Source organism: Megascapheus bottae, chromosome 14 (genome assembly GCF_031878675.1).
Source record: "Megascapheus bottae isolate mThoBot1 chromosome 14, mThoBot2.hap1, whole genome shotgun sequence".
NCBI lineage: Eukaryota > Metazoa > Chordata > Mammalia > Rodentia > Geomyidae > Megascapheus > Megascapheus bottae.
In genome coordinates, this window is record NC_143522.1 from 34765198 (window position 1) to 34785009 (window position 19812).

Genomic DNA, 19812 nt, shown 5'->3' on the forward strand with positions numbered 1-19812 from the left:
AACCCCTCTATCCTTTCTCACAACCTAGCCCTCTGATCACACCAAAATTCTTTCAACCTTTCCACCCACATTGTTGGTGCCGGGCATTCATATATTCATTCTCTCTCTCTCTATCTCTCTCTCTCTCTGCGCCACTCTTGGGCTTGAACTTGGGGCTTGAGCATTGTCCTTGGGCTTTTTTCCTCAAGGCTAGTGCTCTACCACTTGAGTCACAGTGCCACTTCCGGCTTTTCTATGTATGTGGTATGGAGGAATGGAACCTAGGTCTTCATGCATGCTAGGAAAGCACTCTACCACTAGGCCAAACTCCCAGCCCCATGGGTTCTTCTCTTAATACAGCCTGCAGATGCAAGCTATGCTGTAGCTAGGGCCTTGGCTCCCCATCTGTCCTCAGCACGCTCTCTCTACCTCCTGAGTGTATCTGAGAAGATTTCTCAACAAATTAAGGGGGCTGTTGAAATCATTGCCTGCCCTAATATCCACCCTCATCCAAATGATACTTGTTAAATACAGCAAAACAGAAGTCAATTAAATACTACACTGCAAAAAGCACCTGCAGAAATCCTTTACTTATTTTAAGTACTTCATATGTGATTAACATTGATAATATGAGAAACAGAGGACCTGAACCTCAGACTTGAGGAGTTTCTGTTAATGAAAAAGAATAGACAACTTATACCTTGAATTACAATATTAATCAAGAGGAAATTAATCTGATTTTTCATGCCAGTTCTGGGGCTTGAACTCAGGGCCTGAGCACTGTCCTCAGGCTTTCTCAAAGCTAGAGCTCTACCACTTGAGCACAGCACTGCTTCCAGCTTTTTCTATGAATGTGGTACTGAGAAATCGAATCTAGGTCTTCATGCATGCTAGGCCAAACTCTACCAGTAGGCCAAACTCCCGGACCCTAATCTGATGTTTTAAAAGGTGGTTCTGGCCAACCTTCTCCCACTACATTTCTGGTATTAGAGTTGAACTCAGGGACTGTACCACTGAAGCTATACTCACACCCTTTGGGGCTTATTTTCAGATAGAGTCTTGTGCTTTTACCAGATGTAGCTTTGGATTTCCATCTTCCTATCTCTACTTTCCTAGTAGCTGGCAGACTAAAAGCATAAACTATCATATCCAGCCCAGATTTTAGGCAACATTTTTGGCGTATATTATATATAAAATGAGACATCTCTGTGTTTTCTGTTAATGCTTTGCCTTACATTAACAAAAGGCCACACAAGTCCACTCTATCTTTTTCACACTTACCCTCATTTTCTCTTAGGGAAGGGTGCTTTCTAAGCTCTTGAGAACAGTGTTAGGTGCCTGAACTACTGATGCCAGCCAGAGATGGTCTCTTAGGAAAATGGAACCAAGGGCTGCTTGTCTAATTTCATTTTATTTTTTCATTAGCAAAGTTTATTAGAAAAGCACAAAACCTACTTAGACATGGGCAGGACACACAGACAGAGGTGTACTGGTGGATACTTATACTAGGTAAAACAACGATTTAGTTTAAACATTCGTCTAGCTAAAAGCTTTTTTGTCCTAGGTACCTGGTACATCCCAAATCATTTCTGTTACGGTAGGGTTCTGACATTATCAGCTTGTTTCAGAGACATTGCCTAAAATGATACTTCATTCTATGTCTTTGCAACATATACTTCTGCCTTTTGTGACTTAATTACCCTCTTTGAAATGACAGAAGGGGAATTGATGTGGGTATGAAAAAGTTCCTTTTGCTTTTTTGCCTATTTGTTTTGGTCCAGTTATTGCACTTGAACTCAGAGTCTGGGCACTGTCCTTAAGCATTTGAGCTCAAGGTTAGTGATCTACCACTTGAGCCACAGTCCTACTTCCAGTTTATTTGGTAGTTAATTGGAGACAAGAGCCTCACAGGCTTTCCTGCCCATACTGGCTTTGATTGCCAATCTTCAGATAGCCTCCTGCGTGGCGAGGCGTGAGCCCCCAGCACCTGGCTTTGACCCATAATGTAGCAGTTTTGAGACAGTCTAAAAGAGATGTAACTGCTCCAGCCATGGAAACATCTGACTTGGAAGCACTTGAGTAAGACCCAATGTTTATCAGAGCTCTTAAAATACACAGCACCTTCACACAGACCACTTTTCTTCCAAAAGGATTCCGTCACAATGAACCACACACACAGACGAAGAATGGCTGTAAGTGGCCTATGATCTAGGCAACAGGCACTAAGGCTGGTGGAACTTCTGATGGGGCCTTTTGCTTTAAGAAAGAAAAGAGAATCTACATTTGCAATGGCCACATGCAATTTCATCTTCACTGAGACCTGAACCGGTATTTCTTGCCAAACTTCTTTTCTTTCCATGTGGCAGAGATGGAGGAACATGTGGTAGTGCCTTTTCCTAGTAAAAAACTTCAACATATTTTGGAATGATGGAATCATTCCTTATTTAACATTATTATGCTGGATAATTTACTCTCACTTGTTTTTCTTTTGTGTGCTACTCCTTGGGGCTTGAACTTAGGGCCCGGGCACCGCCCCTGAACATTTTTTCCCCATGCCTTGAACTCTACCAGTTAAGTCACAGCTCCACGTGTGTGTGTGTGTGTGTGTGTGTGTGTGTGTGTGTGTGTGTGTGTGGTGGAGGGAGGGGGGCTACTTGGAGATGAGAGTTTCATAGATTTTCCTATCCACGCTGGCTTCAAATCACAATTCTCAGTTCTCAGCCTCCTGGCTAGCTAGGGTTACAGGCATAAGCCATCGCCACCCAGTGACCCATAGTTTCTTTTTAGATTACTTTCTCTTATGCCCTTCACTAACATCTTGTTATCTTTTTCATTTTATAGGTTTTTAATAGGTGACATATGGTAGTGGTGTGGTTCTCAGAGAGGTAAAGCAAAAAGGAATTTCCCACCTAACCCTAGTCTGCCTCACTTCCTGGTTTCATATTCCAGGTAGCTGTTATGGGTTTCATATTCTTTTAAAGATGAGATTTCCTTTTTCCGAGCATGAAGTTAATGCTGAATATAGCAAGGAAATCTCTTCCTGGCTTTGACACCTCCCACTTCTCTGAGATGCTTTACTCTACTTGGTGCTCTATGAGCTGGAAATTTTCCTACCCTACAAATGAAAGTGCTGGGAAGGGACTTCAAAGATATTCTAACTCCAAGCCTTTTCAAAGAAGTGGAAGTCCCCAAGAGTTTACAGTTATACAGAGTTCACAGTGCAGTGAATTACTAGCCTGCTGTCTTTTTCACTATGCCACATTGCTATTTTACAGAATACTCTGACCTCTTGGGAGTGGTCTCACTCCTCTTGGTAACTACACCCAGACTCATGTATTGTTCGCAATACATCCATCCTACTCCAGCCCAAAGAGTCATTTTCTTTTACTTATTACTCCTTAAAAATGTATGCCTGCTAGTAACAGAGCTCACTAAAACAACATTAGTTCATTTTTACCTCACTATTTGTTCTTTCTTTTCTCTAGTCAGTTTCGTTAAAGTCTAAAAAGAAATTCTCCCAAATGGAGAATGGATGGCATAGCCTCATGACCCAAGGAGCCTGGAGCCACAGAGGTCTTGGCTTCTGAGCAGTGGGAGCTCTGATGGACGGTCCACTAGCAGGCTTCTTGCTTACTACAGTGTTTTCCTTTTTCTTTTTGTCTGCTCTTCCTTAAATCCTAGAAAATAAACACTAGGCATTTTGAGGAAAAGCAGAGTTGTATAAAACCTCTGGATTTTGGAAAAGGGGTAACGGATTTGTGAGTGGCAATGCCAAGTCTTCTGAGCGATCACTGAGCCATCTTTACAATGTAGTACGTGTAAGGAAGGCCAACGCCACACTAAAAAAAGTTTCTCCAAAAGGGGAAGGAAGCTACAGCTAAAAATATATCATGCCAGCTGTTATAAATGCTTCTCAAAGGAAGCAAAGCAACTATTTCATTAGTTACCTCTTTGAAGAATAAATGAGGGGTTAAGGCAGTAATGGAATTTTATGCCAGGTTAGCAAAGTTTGGGGAAGGACTGTGAAAGAAAATCTGTTGGTGGAAGGCAAAATAATTACATGAAAATTTACAAGGAACTTCTAACTACACCAGTTCTGAAGGCTTAGCTGGGGATGGACTTGCAGCCTAAGAGACAGAACCAAGCTCTCAGGGCCTTATCCACTGTCAGTCTCCAAAGGTTTGTTTTCCTGCTAGTCCTGCCTAGTCTCTCCTTTTCTTTTCAATGCACATGTTCTGATGGTTTCTTGCAGGCTGTCTGTCATGAGCTGTAAGCAGTTGGTGGTCTTGTAAGAAAATGTATATGGCGGAAGGAAAAAGGAAAGATTTCATGGACAAACCAGGTACTTCTGAAAGAGGATGATGAGAAAATTAAAGATATTTTTCTCCATTTATAAATTAGGAGTTCCCAAAGGATCTACTTTACTTGAGATTCATCCCTACTCTTCATCTCATCTGCTGAATTAGTTTCAGATGTTTGCTCCAAGGTCTTGCAGTCAGCCAACTCACAATGTGCCTGATAGGACAAATAATTCTATTGACTACTCAGGAAGTCTACCAAACCAGAATTACCACTACCTTCTCCATACGCACACATTATAAAGAAGATAGAGTACTATCTATCACAAGCCATTTTTTATTTTGAGTCTTGAAATAATTACAGATGCACAAGGAAGTATAACTTAGGTACCAGTGGTTCATGCATATAATCCTAGATACACTGAAAGTTGAGATCTGAAGATCACAATTTGAGGCCAGCTCAGGTAGGAACGTCTGTAAGACTCATCTCCAATCAGTTACCAAAAAGAGAAGTACAGCTGTGGCTCAAGAGGTAGAATGCTAGCCATGAGCGAAAAAGCTAAAGAGAATATCTATGAATCCAAACCCAGCACTGGCACGCTCGTGCATATGTGCACGCACACACACGCACACACACACACACACACACAGTGCAAAAACACTACACAAAGTTTTGATGTACCCATAATCTATCTTCCTCCAAAATGAAATCTTATATAACTATAGTGTATTATCAAACCAAGGAAACTGACACTAACACACTATAACTAAGTAAACCATGGTCCTTACTCAGATCTTGGCAAATTTTATATTCACTAATTTTTATCAGAACTCAGATATTAACAGCAGCTTGTCATTGCATGTATAAACATTCCTATAACTCTTGCACGATCAAAATCCCAGCGTGCTTTAAAAAGTCTCTTGGTTATGAAACTGATTTGTTAAGTAACAGAAGGAGCAAGAGTAGCAATCAATGTCACTATGTGGACTATGACAGAAGGCTAAATGATCAATACTGCCCCTAAATATTTAGCAAACTCCTAGGGACATTTTCTTGTTTATTTTGGAAATTCATTACTTTTGTGAACATCTGCCTGGTGAGCGCAGGAATTTATTAAGTCCCTACTGCTCAGCAAACATTTCTGGCAAAGATGGGTACACAGGCACAGCCCACATGCCGTCTCTTATTGAATTATAGTGGCTGCCTAGGGGGGAATAGTAAGGAGGATTCAGAGGCTACATCTGGGCTTAGCAAGAGACAGCCATTATCTGACAGAGATGCTCAGCCATGGCGACATGGCAGCTGAATGCATGCCAGGAGTTTGCCATCTCCAGAACCTCTGTGACTGTGAGCCACCCAAGGTTCTGGTTCCTAGAAAGAGGAGTAAAGAAACAGAGTGCTGGAAGTTAGTTCTAAGTGATAAAATATCTAAGTACAAATGTATAGTCATATAGTAACTAAAGTATGGTATATACAAGGGAGAATTCAAATGTAACTCCTTAGAACAACTAACTGGGGCTGGGAGTTTGGCCTAGTGGTAGAGTGCTTGCCTAGCATGCATGAAGACCAGTTTGATTCCTCAGTACCACATACATAGAAAAAAAAATCCAGAAGTTGTGCTGTGGCTCAAATGGTAGCAATCTTAATCTCCGACAAAATTAACTTCTCAGTAAAATCAGTACATAAAGATAGAGACGGCCATTACATATTAATAAAGGGTACAGTCCATGCCCTTAATGTTACAGTTATAAACATTTACTCCCCCAGCACAGGAGCACCCAATTTTGTCAAACAAACTCTCTTAGAATTACAGAACAAGATAGACTCAAACACAATCATAGTGGGAGTCCTTAATACACCACTCTCAACAAATGACAGGTCAACTCAACAAAAGTTAAGCAAAGACACCACCGACTTAAACAACACCATAGCCCAGCTGGGCTTAACAGATATACACAGAGTCTTCCAACCAACTGCGAAACTTTTTACATTTTTCTCAGCAGCACATGGAACACAATCCAAAGTAGATCATATAATAGTTCATACAGAAAACTTAAGCAGATACAAGAGGACAGATATAATCCCATGCATTCTATCAGACCACAGTGGAGTCAGACTAATTCTGAACAATGCAGTCAAAGTCAAAAAACATTCAATCACATGGAAACTGAACAACACACTTCTGAATAACCCCTGGGTAACAGATCAGATAGAAATGAAATTAAAAACTTCCTTGAATGTAATGACAAAGGAACATATGGGACACAGCAAAGGCAGTTCTAAGAGGCAAATTTATCACACTTGGAGCGCATATTAAAAAGACAGAAGAAGAGCATGTAAATAACCTAAAAAAAACCCTGAAACACCTAGAGGAGCAAGAAAAAGTTAATTCTAAAACAACTAGAAGGACAGAAATAACAAAAATAAAATTAGAAACATCAGAGATTGAAATAAGATATACTATACACAAAACTGATAAAAAGTTGGTTCTTTGAGTCAACAAAATAGACAGATCCCTGGCAATCAAAAAAAAGGAGAGGGGAAGACTCAAATAAACAAGATTAGAGACCCCACGGGAACAATCCACAACTGATTTCCAAGAAATTCAGTCCATAATGAATAAATAGGTACTACCAGGGCCTATATTCAAAGAAACAAGAAAATCTAGTAGACATGGATGATTTCTTAAATATAGGCTACCCAAACAAATTGAACAAACCAATCTCTTATAATGAAATTGTGGAAGCAATCAGGGAAATGCCAACCAAAAAGAGCCCAAGTCCAGATGGTTTCACTGCAGAATTCTACAAGACGTTTAAAGATGAAATAACACCTATACTCTTGAAACTCTTCCAAGAAATAGAAACAGAAAGAACAATACCAAAATCATTTTATGAAGTTAATATTATTCTCATCCCCAAACCAGGGAAAGACCCAACAAAAAAAGAAAACTACAGACCTCTCTCTCTAATGAACACAGACGCAAAACTCTTCAATAAAATATTAGCCAACAAAAAAAGTGTAATACTGATCAAAATGAAATGTACTTCTAAGCTGACATGTTGAATTTTAACCCCTTCGTAGTTCAAATAATTAAAATAGGGGCTGGGAGCCTGGCCTAGTAGTAGAGTGCTTGCTTAGCATGTACCACATACACAGAAAAAGCCAGAAGTGGTACTGTAACTCAAGTGGTAAAGTACTAGCCTTGAGAAAGCCCAAGAATGGTGCCCAGGTCCTGAGTTTAAGCCCCAGAACTAGCCATATATATATATATATATATATATAATTTAAAATTAAAAATAAATAAAATAATAATAGTGAAAGAAACATAATGCTTACTACCAAAGAGACTGCAAATGGGAAGAAGTGAACATGTTGACCAAAGACTGGGACCTGAAATGCTAAGAGCTGACACTAGGCACATTGGTCAAGCTAGCTCACAAGCAGCACCTCTGCTTCCAGTTTCTCATCTGTGTTCTGTAGAGACCACCAAAACAGTAAGGTAGCTGGTCTACAGGCTGGGAACTGGGGGCAAAAGTCAGCATCAGAAAAAAAAAAGGGGGTCTCCTGGCTACTCATGGAGTCAATCTCTGAGGACAGGATTAGAGAAAGAGGTATGCAAACTTGAGTTGAGGGTCAGACTTGGGTCTGACTGATTAGGTTCAAATCTCAGACTTACTACTTAGTCTATAATGCTAAATTCTCTGAGCCCATTTATCTGTCAGATGAACATAACAATAATGTCCAAATCATGAGGATTAGATGAACTACTTGTGTAAAGGGTTTTATGTTCATGACACACTAAGTTGCATTTGCTTATCTAATATGTAGTAAATGCTCTGTTGGTGATTTCTATCACTAATTTACTCATTTATGATCTATGGTACCATATTTTTAAAATAATGTACACTTGCATCAATCCAAAAGAAATTATTCAAGATGAATAAAACAGTAAGATTCTAAACTCTACCATGAGTAGAAGTGAACAGATGCAATGTAATTGGGAATCACTTTGATATCTAAAGCCTCATATGTGGCTAACCGAAGTTGGCATATTTTCAGTTGTAGGTTGAGGGCTCATACCTATAATTCCAGTTATGCAGGAGGCTGAGATCTGAGGATTAAAGTTGAAAGCTAGGCCAGGTAGACAAATTCAAGAGATTCTTATCTCCAGTTAATAAGCAGAAACCTGGCATCCATGAGTGAGAAAAGCTGAGCAAGAGCTAGAGACCCAGAGTTCAAGCCCCAGTAATAGAATTTTAATAATAATAATATACTACTAAAAAGAATACAGTATTGCAGTGGTTTGTAGTTTTCTTCAAGATCCAGATTTAACAACGAAGAGTAGAAAAGACATGGGCAGGTAGTCTGAGGAAAGTGATGGAGCATTTTCCTCCGTGCCTGGAGTTCTGTAAACATTTAAGAAAGCCAAGACATCCTTATACTTTTCCTAAAGGATTTACTTTTTCTACAGAGTCCAGACAGGAAACAACCTAGTGATACTATGCCAGGTTCTTGGCACTCTGTACTTGGAATCTCTTGTGACAGCTGAAATGAAGTTAACCAGACCTTGCATATGGTTTGTACCAATCAGTACTTTGGTCCTTTCTAGTTGCACAGGTGTATGGTGAAGAGCCAGCACATTCTTGCTCAGTCATTACATTTGGTCACTGCCTTACCTTCTAAGGAGAATGAGGCTGATTTCTCAACCAATCCCAAGCCACTTTTCTATTTTCTCCTGGAACAAAAAGTCCTGCTCAAACGTCATGCGATATCTTGATTTTTTTCCCCCTTTCCTGGTGGTCCTGGGGTTTGAACTCAGGAATTCACACTTGCTAGGCAGGTGCTTTATAGCTTTAGCCACACCCGAATCCCTTTTTACTCTGGCTATTTTGGAGATAGAAGCACACTTTTTTTCTGGGCTAGACTGGAGCACAATTCTATTTCCACAATAGTGGAAATAGCAAACACACACCACTGTGCTCAACTTTTTCTGTTGAGGTCGGGTCTTTTGTGAACTCTTTGCCCAGCTCTCCTAGGATTGAGATCTTTCTCATCTATGTCTCCCTAGTAGCTAGAATTACAGGTGTGAGCTACCAGCACTTGGCCAAGATCTCACTGATGAAACTTCTTCTAGTCTTGCCTCTGAATGGAAGAAAAAAAACGGTTGATTCTCATCAGATTAGGACTACTTTTAGGCCCCTATTTTTGGCCTCATCCTCATCCCTAACTTCAAATCCTCCTTGTGGTTCTATTGTCTACCTGCAATGCCTTCTAAACATCATTTTTCTGCAATATCTTCCTAATGTCAACAAATATCCCAAATCAAGCTTGGTGCTATCTTGTCATCCAAATGTGTGCCTTTAATCTGCAATACCCTCCCATGCTTATCTGCTAACTTCCCCCAGTTTATTTCAACTCTCGCCTGACTAAAACGACAATGGTCAATTACTAGACCTATGAGTAACACCTAACTCAATTCATCACTCCTTTTCCTCTCACCTGATCACATACACATTTTTCCATCACCTCAGTAGCTTCTCAGTTTCCTTGGCTTTGTTTCTTCCCTCTATCCTGCAGAAGCCTCTGAGCTCAGATTCCTGGGTCACCATCTGTATGCATATGTCTGCACAAGTAATCTCATCTAGTCTTGGAGCTTTAAGTATCATGCATGTGTTACAGTTCTCTTCCCCTAAAGTGCATATCCACATATCCAATTACCTGCTGACCAACTGCCTCTGATTCTCTCTGGGACATACCAAACCTATCAGCTGTGGCACTGAGATCCTACTTTTAAAAACCTCAAATCTACCCTGCTTGATCCATAAGGATGCATACATCTCCACTGGTAGGAGCACCAGCCTTCTAGATGTTCAGGTAAAACACACTGGATCTTTGAGTCCCTGTTCTTAAGACTTTATTTTGCAGGTAACACTTTACATCTAGTTCCAAAGTATATCTAGACTCTTGAGTGTTTCTGGCTCTTTTAAGTACCTGGCTTGAACCATCCTCATTTCTGACTTGAATGACCTCACCAGCCTCCTTCCTCACAGGTCTTCCTGTCTTGTCTTTGCCAACAACACATTGTATCTATATAATACATTCATACCACGGCAGGCAAGGACATCTCTTTCACATGTGAGTCAGGTCATACCACTCATCTGCTGGGAATCCTCCAATAGCTTCCTCGTCTCCTGAGAGCAAAAGTCTAAGTCCTTGGCACGGCCAACAATGTGCTGTGGAGGTACCCTTCTCAGTCATCTCTCTGCCTTCCTCTTGAGTACCAACCTTCCTGCTTTTCTTTAAATAAGCCCAGACTTCTTCTATCCCAGGATCTTTGCTCTAGCTTTTGCTTGGCTTGGACTACTCTTTCCTCTAGACACTTGTCTGACTTTTACACCTCTAATATGCCTTTGCTGATATATCAGATTCTCAGTGAGGTCTTCCCTGGCCAGCCCACTTCATACAGTAGCCACCATACCATCTAGACCTGATCCTTCTTACTGGACTTTGTCTTGTTTCATATAATCAATCTCAAATGAACCATATAATTTGCATATTATATAATATAAATTTAATATATAATGTAAATATGTTATATGTATAATTCACATATACTGCTAGCTCCATAAGGACATTGATTTTTTTCTTTTCCATTGGTGTGTTCCTAGTGTCCCTAGAAGGAGAAGCCTATAGAAAATGCTCAATAAAACTAGGACTGTAATCTAGACTGCTTGCTTAGCATATACAAGGTCTTGGGATTGATCTTCAGAAATGAAAAAGTTCAACAAATATTTTCTTTTCTTTCTTTTCTTTTTTTTTTGCCAGTCCTGGGCTTGAGCTCAGGGCCTGAGCACTGTCCTTGGACTTTCTCAAGGCTAGAGCTCTACCACTTGAGCCTCAGCACCACTTCCGGCTTTTTTCTATATGTGGTACCGAGGGATAGAACCCGGGTCTTCATGCATGGCCAAACTCCCGGCCCACAACAAATATTTTCTATGTGAATAAACCAATGTATGCTCAATGCATTACTAAATCTGATCCTAGTAGTTCCACCTAGGCATATTTCTCCTATTCGTTCCTTGTGCTCTGCATCTGCTCCTATGATACGTTTGTTTTCAACTGTGCTTTTGAATCCTATTGATCTTGCACGAATCATTTGCTATCTACTTGGTTTGCCCATAGCTGGCAATCCTCATACAACATTGCTCACGACGCTGCCCCGCTCAGTTTCTTTAGGGGCTCTCAAACCCCTTTCCTCAGTCTACTTTCACTGACTTCTTTGCTCCTCTTCCCTCTTCCGGAACCTCTTTTCTCCTCACTATCTTCCAAACGCCTCTTTGCTTTCCATGCATAATCCCACCATGAGAGTGCCCGCTCTCTCGCCAAATTCTCCTCCTCCTCCCCATCTTAGCCCATGTCCCATTTCCCCTTCAAAGTCTTTCTTCATTTGCCAATTCACAAGGATTTCTACATTCCCAGAGCTTCAGTTGTAGAGTCTGTTATAGTTTGCATATGTTCTTCAAGCTCATGTTTTGGAATCTTCTTCCCTAATGCAACAGTGCTGAGAGATGATACATTTGTGTGGCAAATAAATATTGTTCAAGTATTGTTTGAGTGGGTTTGTTTTAAGGTGGGTTTGACCCTCTCTGCATTCTCCAACATTTTTTTTCTTACCACATTACCATGTAGTCATGTACCACGTAGATGGCTCTCATTAGACGTGGTCTCTTGCTCTTAAACTTCCCAACTTCCACGATGACAAGCCAAATAAATTTCTATTATGTATAAATTACATTAAAGACCCAATGGAGAGAGTAAGATAGACTCCATTTAACTGACAATAAAACCTTACAGGTCCTTATGTTCTTGGAGTATACGTTTATATCATTCTTTTATATAACTCAGGGATTCTTATGTAAGTTTTCTGTGACAATAAGTCAGGTCAAAAGCAATATTTAATCTTTAAATGTGATACTTAATTTTCATGTCATGTCGCTTCAATTATAGTATAGGCTCCCTGCACGTAGGAACAATATCTCAAGTTTCTTTGTTTCCCATTAACTCAAACAGCATTGGGCACACAGTAGGTAGACGCCAGTGCTAGGACTGGTAGTTGGATATTTTAGAATCTAAACAGGGAGGAAACATGGGACTTAGTTGAAGGTCAGGAAAAATAATTGGAAAGAACCAAGGTTTGAAAATGGAAATAAAACAGTAAGAGGAAACAATTTCTGTAACTTGTGGGTAGGGGCAGGTGGGGGAAAATGAAGAGAGAACCAAGGGAGGGGTGACATTAACTTAAAAAAAAACATTGTATTCATAATCTGACCTATAGAATTGTAACCCCTTTGTACAATGACTCAATAATAACAATATTTAAAAAGTAATAAACTAAATACATTACCCAGAGGGGAAAAACAATAAGAGGGTGGCTTTCATTAATGTGGCTGATAATTTGAAAATGTGTAGACTAATTGATTTCAGTTCTTATAATTATGTTTTGCATAGCTCTTTTTTCCACCTTCACAGAGGTAAGAAATGTATCTCTTCAGTGCAGTACAAGAAGCCACAGATCCAACCCATTTTCTATTATAGTGACACAGTCAAAAGTCATTCCGTATTCAAGGTCCCATAGACCATGAATTAATGACATAAGATTCTCAATACACTATTATTGTAAAACAGGCTTTGTGTTAGGTAACTTTCTTTTTAACTAACTATAGGTTAATAGAGACATGGTCTGAGCATGTTTAAGATAGGCTAGGCTAAGCTATGATGGTGTATAAGCTAGGTGTATTGACCACAGTTTTGAGTTAACCTACTTTTTGCTTAGGACAAGTTCACCTGGATATCATTCCACTGTAAGTCAGAGAACACCTGTCCTGCTCAAAGGGCTTTAGCTTAGGGAAAGGCGCCATTAGCCAGGTAACCATTAGAACTGAACAAGAGAGCACACTCTGGGTATCACTTCTCTCCCTGTCTTTTCCAATTTTCTTCTATTTCTTCATCTGGCCAGCACCTAGTGTGTGCTTATTTTTGCTGCTCTGGCTAGGGCTGGGCATTTACATTATCTGTTCATTTTATTACAATCCTCAAAGATGGGAATCATGGAGGTTCCTATTTTACAAGGGGAGGTTTTGTTCAGAGAACTTAGGTAGTCAGCAAATTGCAAATCTGGGATTGAGACTTTGTTCCAACACTAATATCTCTGTTCTTTTGATTTTGTCAGGCTGCCTCCAGTTGTTTCTGTGTATATTTGATACAGACACAAATCAACAAATGACCCGAGGGTTGGCAGTTCTGATGAACAGAACTGCCATACATCATGAAGGACAGTAGAACCTTGTGGAGGGCAGATCTAAGTTGTTTCACCTTTTTGCTGGTTTTGTTTGCTTTTGTGTGGTTTTTTTTTTTTTTTGGAAGGGTTTAACAAACATAGCTCAGGCTGTACTCCAACTTGTTCTGTAGCCCAGGCGGGCCTTGAACTCACAACTTTCCTACTTCATTCTCCTAAGTAGTGGGATGACAAGAGCTAGACACTCTTTTTGAAAAAAAAAAAGACCCAACTTCTTTTGTTTTTCCAGGGGTATATATATCACTAAGTCATCTAGTTAAACCTCCAAGTCCTTTGCAATTCAAGTATCAACACAGGGGTTCCAGACTGAGAAAGTCAAGGTAGCCATCCCCAGCTTCCTTGCCTGTACTGGACAGGGTAGCCATGTTGATAAATGTGTGTATCTGTTAACTACAACCTCGTGGCCATCTTAAAGGTACTGACCTTGTGATGACCCAACACAGAGCGCACCAACCAACAGATGAGAAAGTATAACCTAAACCCAATTTCAGGATAAATGACATAAAATATAAAAATGCAAGAGACCCAGTTTTGAGCCTAGAGCCTAGAGCGCGTCTCCCTCCCAGTTATTAAAGAGTTTTGAAACAATAACAAGATCCCTTGATGGATCCAAGAAATCCGAGCCAAGAAACTACGGTGGCTAAGCGCCCAGCCATCACTGCCTGTGCCATCAGGCAGAGGCTAGAGATAATGCTCCTTGCTTCATCATAAGTCTGCATCGGCACTCTCTGCCACATAGCCTCTTATACAATAAGGCAAAAGAGCAATAACCACCTCAATCCTCAAACACTTCAGTTATTTGTATCTATATAGAAAAACAGAGAAAATAACTTTAAAATTCTCATAACGCGATCAATGCAGCTATCTTTAGGATTTTCGTGGTTCTTCTACTAAGGTACTAAAATTCAATTAACGTATAAGAATCCCACTTTCTTACATTCTTGAAAAACTCATTTAAAGAGGTCCAGTAGCCAACAGATTCAAGTGGAAGTAAAATGCAAGAAGGCATCCCTGCTCATTTTTAATTGCCTTGTCTTGCATCTTTTTGTTTCTATGTGATACAGGGAATCTGACGCATGCTAGACAAACACACTACCAGTGAGCAACATCCCTGACCTCTCCTCCTACCTGCTAAGGGGAGGTACCTGCAGGTTGACAAACCCATCAGATTTAACCGCAAACCCTTTCCCTTGAGACAGTCACCTGAGCTGGGACACCATCTTCACAGATTCAAGTGCAACAGCATTGTGCATGTACAAGGAGTGCCGATGGATGGCGGGCTGCTTTTCTACAGGCATGAATGGTAGATGGGTCACTATGCTGGCCTAGCTGGGATCCATACAAGATCCCAGAAGACTCCTGGCCCCAGCTGCCTGCTATGAGTGTGGCACTTGGTTTTAGTGATCAAAGTCTTCTACTTCCCTCTCTCAAAGCAGTTCCTGGCCCATCTCTCTTGTGAGGTTAGACTGAGCAAGAGGCATATCAGGACCCAGCACAGAGCAGCATTCTCCATCAGCAAACCTACTCTCCCTGGTCAGGAGCAACAGCTAGAGGGGAAGGGGACATTCCAGGGTAAAATCTTAGTAATAATAATAGTAGTAGTAGTAATAATAATAATAATTAAGGAAAGAAAATTTTTAAAGAAAAGAAAAAAATGAAAAAAAAAAAGCCCGTAAGGCTGCGTAATTAACCAAGGGTTAGAATCAGGTTTAGCGAATCACACAGTAACTCAGTGTCCTGGCAAATCCCCAAACCCCAGGGCGAAAGACGTATGGGCTTGAAAGGCATTTTTGTTTGTGGAAACAGGATGTTTCCCTCCTTCACTGTTTTTTCTCTCCCTCTCTCTTTTCTTATTATTTGTTCTTGGTCTGTCTGGAACCAAATTTGGAGCATCCACCATGTTTACCCATCCATTCTTTTCATCTCTTCACAAAGCAACCAAAAAGCCTTTTCCCACAGTGACTTCCCATCAGCCCTTCTCTCCCAGGGTTCCAAGGTGCTCAGAGCAGACATTGTCAGCAAGACATGCCACACACAGCAAGTCACCAAACCAGACTGCATTAGAGGGTTTCCATGGGACTTACTTGTACTTGTGCTGGTTCCAATTGTATTGATTGTGGTGGGGACGGATGAGGAGGAGTAGAGCGGCACATGACCATTCTCACACCCCAGGGTCTTGTCCTGCCAGCTGGAGGCATTGATGCAAATCCCAGAATCCCGAGAGCTCTGCCACCCGTTGAGCTTGTCGTCGGTGTTCTGTCTTTGGTGATAGTAGTGCGTCTGTCCATAATCCACAGAGTCTGAGCGGCCCCGGTTCTGGCTGCCAAAGCTGGCTGATGTGCGGTCTTCCAGGTGATTCAGCCACATGGCCAGAGCACTGCGGTCTTCCAGCGATGTGGCTGGATGGATCAGAGCATAGGACAGCAGCTGCCTGCTCTCCTCAATGTGCTGGTTGTGCTCAATTGAGTGAGCCAGGATTTGGGGGAGGAGTTTCATATACTCGACTTTTGCGTCCAGGTTTCCTGGCTTCAGCAAAGGCAGGTGAGTCAGCAGGAGGGAAATCACTTTATCCTTGGATTCCTGTTGCCATTGGTTAATGATTCCTGAAAAGGAAAACACACTGGTCAAGTGAGAAAATACATTCAGAAAGACACTAAACACCACACTCTGGGGATTCAGAGAAGTCTGAGAGTTCAGGCCCAGCCTAAGCACCCTGGGCTAAATTTTCTCAAAACAGACAAATGCTTAATAGAAATCAGGTTTTCAGTACGCAGGAACTTCAATGAAGCATAGATCAAAACATCTCCGTTTCCTTTAGGAAGCTCTAGGCTTGGCCGGGAACCAATGGTTCATGCCTGTAATCCTAGAAGCTTAGGAGGCTGATCTGAGTACCAAGGTTCAAAGCCAGCCTGGGCAGGAAAGTCGATGAGACTCCTATCTCCAATTAACTGGCAAAAAGCTGCAAGTGCAGGTGTGGCTCAAGTGAAAAAGCACCATCTTGAGTAGGAAAGGGACAGAGCCTAGGCCCCAAGTTCAAGCCCCAGGACACACGTACACAGAAGCACAGGCTTAAATCTGGACAAAGGAATTGGTTCACACAGAGAGAATGATGTCCGGAAGAAAATGGGATCCCCCTGAGTGTAGCAAGCCTAGAGGTTTCTTGTAAATAGATGACTCAGAAAAACAATTAGGGTGCAAAATTACAATGAACAGGGCTGGGAGTTTGGCCTAGTGGTAGAGTGCTTGCCTAGCATGCATGAAGACCCGGGTTCGATTCCTCTGTACCACATACATAGAAAAAGGCTGGAAGTGGTGCTGAGACTCAAGTGGTAGAGCTCTAGCCTTGAGAAAAGTCTAAGGTCAGTGCTCAGGACCTGAGTGCAAGCCCAGGACTGGCAAAAAAAAAAAAAAAAATTACAATGAACAAGATGGCTCCAGGGTGCGGCACCTCTGCTCACATCATGCTAAGTTTAGTTCTTTATGTTTTATTAAAAACATTTTTATTGTTCAGGCTAGTACTGTATCACTTGAGCCATAGCTTTTTGATGATTACGTGAGCTAAAGCATCTCACGGACTTTCCTGCCTTGGCTGACTTTGAACTATGATTCTCAGATCTCAATATCCTAAGTACCTTAGGAACTGTAGGTGTGAGTCACTGGTACCCAGAGCGGAAGATCTTAATACATTCACAAGGATCTATCTGTTCCCCTCCACTCAGCACTAAACATGCACTTAGCTTTGGGAAGGGTCTGATTTTGGAGGCTATGGTTATCCTAAGGGTTGGCTGGCTTTCATGTAATATCTACAGTAACAGTGCAGTGAGGCGTGTTTAGACCACGAGAAGGAACACTGTCCAAGAAAGTATCAGTGCTCTAAGTTCAGATCCTGCCCTCCAGTGTGATAGGGGCTCATCCTGGGAAAGAGATAGGATGGCTAAGTGAGAAATTTTCTAGTCACTAAGCTGTACTTTTTTTCTATTCTGATTTTCAGTAGTTCTACAAAGGGATTTCAAGCCAGTATGTCAGATTATATGGAGGCATATTGTTGAAAATAATAATGGAACTGGTGCAACTTCTCTTCCTCTCTATCATTTTGCTTTTTGTTCGCCGTTTGCTCTCTCCATAATGTTCTGCCTCACCACAGACCCCCAAAGCATGCAATCATGCACTGGTACCTCCAAAACTGGGAGCCAAAATAAACCTTTCTTCTTTTTAAATGGACTATCTCAGGTATCTTGTCATAGTAACAAAAACTGCCCAACACATCAGCAAGGACGGCACGGTGTCTAATGAAGGGGCATGAACTTCAGAGTAAAACGGAATTAGGCATGAATCCCACAACTGCTGCTTACTTTGTGGTGGAACCTTTGTTAGTTACTTAGCTGAGTCTCATTTGCCTTGTCGGTCAAGAATAGTATCAATAGCATCTGCACCTGCTCAGGCTCGTAGATTGGGGTGAAATCAATCTCCTCGAGCCTATCCAGAGTGATGTAGGGTGTTTAGGACATAAAGATTTGAAAATAGAGTAGCGAATCCACAGATGACCCAAGGAAAGTAATTTTTAAAATATCAATGACTTGGGAAAGAGAAGAGTTAAAATGGAACCACTGAGCTTATAATAGTATAAAGAGATGTTTGGCTCTCTTCAAGTGGGGGTTTCCTGAAGAGACATTGAAATCAACTGTGTGAAGTAGAAGTCACTAAACGGAAACAGGGGAGACTAAGATAGCATATGGAGAAGAACTGGGCTGCCACAATGATGAGAGGCTTGGAGAAGTCACCATGGAAGATTCCAGACTCTCCATGGGGGAGGGATCGGGGAGGGGGGCGGGGATCCTTCATACTTAAGCTAGAGTATTTGGATCAGCAGAGTTCAGCAGCAATATATGAGCCACATATGAAATTTGAAACATTGTAGTAGCCATAGTAGAGTAAAAAGAATAAAATTTATTTTGAGAATCTGTTTAACTCTAACATTTTATGGTTCCAGATGTAACCAACGTAAGACTGAAGGTGCTATTTCACTTCCTTGTGTTTTGTCTCAGCCTTTGGGACCTAAAGGGCGTATTTCATCACTGACAGTGCATCTCAACTTGGTCGGCCACGTTTGCAGGGCTCAGAAACCACGTGTGGCTGGTGGCTACTGAACTAGTCAGCACAGATGGGAAAGGATGCCAGAAGACACCGATGACCTCAGGAGGTCCCAACCAGTTCCCTGCTCTATATTTAGCTAATTACCACCAGCCATAAGACAACCCTTGTGCATTCTAGAAGGTATGGTCACCCTGTCAGACAGCTCTGGGAGATGAAGAAAACTCCAAACACCACACATGTTTTAAGTGGCAAACATGTTTAGAATAAAGATCAACTCTATTCAGTAAGCCAAAGCTCTAAACAGGGATACCCTTAACTGTGTACATTTAAATATAAAAACGGGGAAATAAACACAAATGCACGAGGAATGAGAACTGCTGAGCAAACTACCCAGATTCCCTTCTTCAAAAGGTCAACCTAAAAAAATTATAACTGGGCTGGAGTGTGGCCCAATGGTAGAGTGCTCGCCTAGCATGCACGAAGACCTGGGTTCGATTCCTCAGTACCACATACATAGAAAAAAGCCAGAAGTGGTGCATGGCTCAAGTGGTAGAGCCCTAGCCTTGAGAAAATCCAGAGACAGTGCTCAGGCCCTGAGCTCAAGCCCAGGACTGGCAAATAAATATCCACAAAACCAAACATAACTAGGACTCAAGAGTACAAAGTGAACATGTAATCTCTAGGAAACTGTTGTCTGCTGGGGGTTAACCTAACATTCAGAGGAACAAGCACAGCACCAGGGAAGGGAGATGAGAAGCCACCAGCCCAGTCCCGCCCCCTTCCAGGGCTCAAACAGCTGCATCCGTGGGACTCGCATGGTCTGGGGTTATGGTGTGGTCAGGAGGACAATTACAGCTTTTGTCTCCTACAACTGGGAACATGGAAATAAGGTTGTCCTCGGAGGCTCGACGCACCTAGAAGATGACACTATGCCAGCTGTTCCAGCTGCCATGGCACTCAGTGTTTTCTATGTTCTATGCATTTTTCCAAGCCCTGTGCACGGAATTATTCCTTTCATCTCCCTAAGAGGCTTGTGAGGTAAGTCCTACAACTAGCCTTATTTGACAGATGAAGACACAGGC

At 41.5% G+C, this 19812-nt stretch overlaps 1 protein-coding gene across 2 annotated transcripts in view; it reads right to left on the minus strand.

The window, feature by feature from the left end:
- The window catches only part of Samd4a (sterile alpha motif domain containing 4A), a 221552-nt gene that overhangs the window by 72060 nt on the left and 129680 nt on the right, over positions 1 to 19812 (minus strand). For both annotated transcript variants that reach the window (XM_090345011.1, XM_090345010.1), the window contains exon 2: positions 15721 to 16239. In XM_090345011.1, coding sequence (XP_090201137.1) covers positions 15721 to 16239 — 519 coding nt within the window. The remainder of the gene's footprint in view (positions 1 to 15720; positions 16240 to 19812) is intronic.